Source organism: Mastomys coucha, unplaced genomic scaffold, assembly GCF_008632895.1.
Source record: "Mastomys coucha isolate ucsf_1 unplaced genomic scaffold, UCSF_Mcou_1 pScaffold21, whole genome shotgun sequence".
NCBI lineage: Eukaryota > Metazoa > Chordata > Mammalia > Rodentia > Muridae > Mastomys > Mastomys coucha.
The window spans coordinates 20,887,773-20,894,056 of NW_022196904.1; the positions used below are offsets into that span (position 1 = coordinate 20,887,773).

At 45.8% G+C, this 6,284-nt stretch overlaps 1 protein-coding gene across 1 annotated transcript in view; it reads left to right on the plus strand.

Annotated features, from left to right (window-relative positions):
• The window catches only part of Blvrb (biliverdin reductase B), a 19,226-nt gene extending 14,256 nt beyond the window's left edge, over positions 1-4,970 (plus strand). The window contains exons 4-5 of the mRNA XM_031385835.1: positions 1,266-1,394; positions 4,711-4,970. Of these exons, the coding sequence (XP_031241695.1) occupies positions 1,266-1,394; positions 4,711-4,868 (287 nt within the window). The 3' untranslated portion in view covers positions 4,869-4,970. The remainder of the gene's footprint in view (positions 1-1,265; positions 1,395-4,710) is intronic.
• The last annotated feature ends 1,314 nt before the right edge of the window (positions 4,971-6,284 follow it).

A 6,284-nucleotide genomic window follows, 5' to 3' on the forward strand; every position in this document is an offset into this window, starting at 1 on the left:
TGTGTATGCGTGCATTGCCTACATGTTACTGTGTACCATATTTGTTCCTGGTTGCCACTGTGGCTAAAAGATCCCCTGGAACTGGAGTTATAGGAAGTTGTGAGCCACCATGTTGGGGCTGGGACCCTCTGTAAGAGCAGCAAGTGTTCTTAATCGCTAAGTCAGCAAGCACCCTTACTCGAACCTCCAAGACTCTCAGCTGTTGCTGGAGCAGTGTCTCTGTCAAAACTCGCTGGCAAAGAGCTTCCAGTGCAGTCATTAGGACTGAATTGTGGTCCTCAGTACCCTCATTAAAAGCCATGTATGGCATTATTCCTGTAATCCTAGCTCTAAGGAGGTGGAAACAGGAAGATCCCTGGGGCTTGCTGGTCAGTAGTCTGAGCTCCAAATTCAGAGAGAACCTGTATTCCGCCGCCTCTGCTGCCCACCAGCAGCAATGATGACAGAACACCGAGACTTCTCTCGACGGTTTACTCAGGAATATTCTTTTGTGTTACAGCTCTCCTAGGTACCTAGGTGTTACAGCTCTTTAAGGTACCTAGGTATTACAGCTTTCCTAGGTTCTTAAGTGTCACAGCTCTTCTTGATGGCACGGCTCTTCTTGGTGTTTCTTCTTCTTCTTCTCCTTCTCCTTCTCCTTCTCCTTCTCCTTCTCCTTCTCCTTCTTCTTCTTCCTAGGTGCTGCAGGTCTGCTTGCTTCTGTGGAGTGGCCCCGACTGTCTGGAGACAGCCCCTTATATACCCGAGCTTGAGCTGCCAAGTCCTTCTGGATTGGTTCCCCGGCAAACCCTCATTAGCATACTGCTCGGGAGAGGCGCATGCCCAGCATACACCTGCTCAGGAGGGGCGCATGTGCAGTGGAACCGTCTATTGCTACAGTGTATCAGGAACCTGCACCATCTTGGATTTTATTGTCCAAGCGGCTGCCTACAAGAACCTCTGTCTCAAAAAATATAAAGGAGAACCCTTGAAGGAACCCAACAGCAACTTGAGTCCTTCACGCACAGTGCAAGCACGGGCATCCATACCAATTTTTAAATGTGTTTGTTGTGAGTGTGTGGAGGGTGTGCATATGGAGGTCAGAGGACAACTTGGTAGGAGTCAGGTGTCCTCTCCTACCATGTGGCTTCTGATAACAAACTCAGGCTTGGTGGCCTGGCTCCTCTTGCTGTGACCTGCGTTCTGGCAGCTGACAGGCAACAGTAAGCCACCCTAATGATTCTGCTCAGCCCAGGCTAACCCTGCTCTGTTTCTATCCCCACCAGCCTTCCTACTATGGGACCCGACCAAGGTGCCCCCACGCCTGCAGGACGTGACCGATGACCACATCCGGATGCATAAGATTCTGCAGGAGTCAGGGCTGAAATACGTGGCAGTGATGCCCCCACACATAGGTGAGTGGGGGCGCATGGCAATTTCACTCCCAGCATGTTCTCCTCCTGAGAGCTTGGCCCAGCCTCCCCTGGCTTCTCTAAAACTGCCAACACTGGGTTCATATTCAGGCACACGCCCGTAAAACAGAAAAGTGCGGGCTGGCAAGATGGTTCAGTGGGCAAAGGCTCCCGTCTATCAAGCCCTAGGACCTGAGTTCAGCTCTGAGACCCACATGGTGGAAGAAGGGAACAACCCTCCTAAAAGTTGTCCTTTGGTGCCGCAGGCCCGCCAATCTGGGCCTTCCTCAACCCGTGGGAGAAGCGGGGTCCTAGTCAGGTCAACTAGGTGTAGGCAAAGAAATGATGGCAGAGACAACACATGAAGTACAGGATCTGAATGCGTTTCTTAAAAATAGCATCAGACTTTTGCAGTCATTGCAAAAGAGAGATGGTAAATCTGGTAACTCAGCAGTTAAGGTACATCTGAGACCACCTAAAACACACTGGGTCTAAAGCAGCAGCTATCTCCTCTGGACTGGTGCTGCATCCCCAGGCCCAAGCACTCTGGGCCTGGGGGACTGTGGACTGCATGAATCTGAGTCCTAATCCATCTAAATTCTGGTTCTAGTCCTTGTGCGAGTCCTAATGTGAGTCCATAGTGCTAGTCCTATGTAAAGTGAAAAGCAGGTTTATATGGTATGCAGCAAGCAGGGCAGATGACAAGAGTCACGTAGGCAGGTGACAGTCACATCAAGGTCAGTGATCTTACTGACCAAGATCACATATCTAGTTGTGAAGCGGGAGGAAGAGAGGCAAGGACCAGGAAGTTCCGATCTAACAGTTCCTGCTAATGCCCTTAAGTGAGGGAAGCCCTTCAATTACTCTCTAGTATGTAAAACAGTTCTTTCTTCTGTGGAACTGCCCTAAAGAATGTGTTTGACCTCTGTTGTTAGCTATGAGGAAAACCTGTCTTGCAAGGCAGATTCCTTGAGAGAAATTCCAAGCTAGGGACATCTTGGTATTAAACTAGGATAGATTGGTAACATTGTGCTGGCCAGGAAACGATGCCCAATCTTAGCCATTTACGAATCATGTCTTGGGGTACCTTTATGCCTAATTATGAGGGCGTGTTGACGATTGGAAAGACTGATCTGGAACACGTCTGAGTTAGGAGATATCAGCGACTGTCTGAATATCCAGGAGGCACAGAACTCCTTTTGGATCCTTATTGCCTCTAATCCTAATCAGGCTTTTACCCCCGATATTTTGGATTTGATTGGAGTAGACGAGTAGGCGTGGCACTTTGGTCTCCACATATGAGCTGTGGCATGTGATTCCCTCCTCAACAAGTAAATGTAACAATTTAATTTTTAAGTAAAACAACTTAATTTTTTAAGTAAAAGAGTCATTGAAAAAACATTTTTCTCAGAACTGGAAGGCAAGTATGTGATGCTCAGCTCTAATTCCAGAATTTGGGAGCCAAGCCAGGATAATTACCAGTTCTAGGCTAGCCTGGGTTTTGAGACTATGTTCCCAAAAATCCAAATCAGAAAGAAAAGTAGTAAATACATTTTCTGTCCTTCTTAGCCTTATTTCGTGTTCTGCTTCATGTAGTGCAGGCTGACCTTGAATTTCTAGTGTAGTTGAGGATGACTGTGAACTTCCAATCCCCCAGACCCCACTTCCCAATTCTAGAATTACAAACGTTCAGCACCATGCCTGATTTGGTTTTGTGTGTTTGGCTGATTTTTATTGTTGTTTCCATTTTTATTTTTATTTTATTTTATGTGTGTGGAGTTTTGCATGCATTTTGTCTGTGCACCAAGTATGTACAGTGCTTAAGGAGGGGAGAAGAGGGTTTGGATCCCCCGGAGTTGAAGTTATAGGTTGCAAATCACTATGTGGTTGCTGGGAATCAAACTTGTGTTCTCTGGAAGAACAGCCAATGTTTTTTAACTACTGAACCATCTCTCCAGCCCTATTCCTGGTTTGTTTGATCTCTTTACTGTTCTACTGCCTCTGTAACAAACAAATCACCTAGAATGCAGATGTTAAAAAATCACCATCATTTTTTCGTTCTTTTAAGATTCATTCTTAGCCAGCTTGTGGTGACACATGCTCTTAGTCCTAGAACTTAGAAGGCAGAGGCAGATGGATCTCTGTAGATTCATGGCCAGCTTGGTCTACAAACAGAGTTCTAGGACAGCCAGGGCTACACAGAGAAACCCTGCCTCCAAATTTTTTTAATTTTTATTGTCTTTAAATACATGTATATGTGTGGGTATGTGCGAGTTAGTGAAGAAGCCCATGGTGGCCAGAAGTGTTGGCTCCCTTTGTCCCTAGAGCACCAGTCTTTAACCTTCCTAATGTGGTGACCTTTTGATACATTTCCTCATGTTGTGGTGATCATCAACCATAAAATTATTTTTGATACTTCATAACTGTAATCTTGCTACAGTTATGAATGTAAGTATTTTTTGGAGATATAAGTCCATCAAAGGATCGAGACCTACAGGTTGAGAACCACTGCCTTAGAGTTATAGGCAGTTATTGGATGCCTAATATGGGTGCTGGGAACCAAACTCAATTCTTCCGAAGGAGCAGTAAGCGCTTTTTAGGCCTGAGCCATCAATCCAGCCCTAAAATCACCCTCATTTATTATCCCCATTTCCTGATATCTGAAGTCAGAGAGACTCAAAAGATGGCTCTTGCATGGGGGTTTCTTTTTTAGATCTATTTATTTATTTTATGTATCTGAGTATATCATTGCTCTTTTCAGACACACAAGAAGAGGGCATCAGATCCCATTACAGATGGTTGTGAGTCACCATGTAGTTGCTGGGAATTGAACTCAGGACCTCTTGAAGAACAGTCAGTGTTCTTACCTACTGAGCCATCTCTCCAGCCCTGCATGGGGATTTCTTGACTTTTGCATTTGGAAGGTGGCAGAGTGTAGTGATCTGGAACCTGGAGGAAGATGCAGCTGGTCTGCTAGAAATCTACATATGGCCTCCCTATGTATCCAGCGCTTCCTCACACTAATAGCTGGGCTGGCAGGAAAAAGAGGCTCTAGAGATGCCAGATATTGTGGTACCTACCTGTCATCCCAGACCATGTGATTGAGGCCAGCCTGGGTGACATAGCAAGCCTCAATCTCAAAAACAAGTCATTTGATGAGCTAATAGGGGGAGCCACTCCCCACTATTAGCCCACCCACTCAGCCCCTCGCCACACACACAAACATGCATCAGATATAAAACTTAAAAGGTTTAAAAGAAGGAAATGAAAACCAGAAAGGATGGCCAGTCCATTCATTCCCAATGTCTTTCTCTCACAGGGGACCAACCACTAACTGGGGCCTACACAGTGACCCTGGATGGACGAGGGCCCTCGAGGGTCATATCCAAGCATGACCTGGGCCACTTCATGCTACGGTGCCTCACCACCAATGAGTATGACGGACACACCACCTACCCCTCTCACCAGTATGAATAGCACCCTGACCCTGGCGGGGAGGGTCGCATCCTAAGAAATGACACACATAAAGGGATCAATAAATTTTTAGCCAAGAGCTTCAAATTCTTTCAGAAAGCCTAACCCTACTTTTCCTCTGTCTGTTTGTGATATTTATTTATTTATTTATTTATTTTTCAGGTTCTTACATGTGCTGGGTGAACCCTCTACCATGGAGCTGTATTTTCAGTCCTCCTATTGGTAGATTTTTAGACAGGCGCTATACTGCTGAGCCATGCCCCAGCCTTTAAAAAATATTGTTAAAGCTGATTTATATATTTATTTGGGGGTGGGAGAGGCATGCTATGATACCTATGTGGAGGTCAGAAGACAATTTGAAGGATTCAGTTCTCTCTCCATCCAGATCCTGGGAGTTGAGCTCAGGTCACTAAAATTGATAGGAAGCACCTTTAACCCCTGAGCCCTCTCTGCAAACCTCTTAAAAAAAAAAAAAAACAAAAACAACCTAGAGGTCTTGCTAATTTGCCCAAGCTGGCTTTGAACTGTCAGTCCTCCTGTGTTGCAGGATATTTGATGATACTGTGAACCCCAAGATTGTGTTATTTACTGAAAATACCTGTTTCTAGTTGTGGTGTGGCTCAGCCCTTAGCACACAGCTTTAATCCCTTTGGTTGGAATACAGACACATCCTTAGTACACATTTTTAATCCGTAACAATGAAGACAAGGTTAGTAGGTAGAAGGAAGCACCCATGTTTGAAAATGATGTCTAATTGAGTGGCAGACAAAGTGATGAAACAGAAAGATTTGACAGAACAGGATCTGCCCAGCTCTCAGAGAGGAAAGGGAAGCAGTGCAGAGATGGAGAAAGAGTTTGACTGGGACAGTTATGCAGGGCAGGCTGCAGAGCGAGAACAAGCTGGACACAAAATGAGCCAGAGAATGAGAAGGAACGAGTCAGTAAGAAGCTGAGAGAAGCCAGATTCAATCTGTCAGCTGGGAGAGGAGTTTGAGCCAGAACAGCTGAGTGGAATCAGCCAGCTAGAGATCAGAAAGAGCTAGAAAGGGTGAGCTTGTTCAGCAGTAAGTCTCAGGCTGAAAACATTCTAGGCATGGATAAGATTGTACAGAGGCTAGAAGCTTCCAGACTGGGCCTAGGTTAGCAGACAGAGTCAGTATGCCTGGGAGATGACAGTTACATCAGGAGAAGCATCTGCACTCCGGCTGCAGCCCCCTGGGTACCTGGAATTGTGGGCGTGTCCCACTACACTGTGAAAACATCAGTGTTTCTCTGCGGTTGATATTTTGAGTATTTCTTCTTTTATTTATTCAGTAAGACTGGGAACTTTTTTGTTTTGGGTTTTGGTCTATGCCTGTCCCTGTGTTGGGGCCCCACTGATGACCAAGGTAGCCCATGCCTAAGATTTCCTAGCCCTCA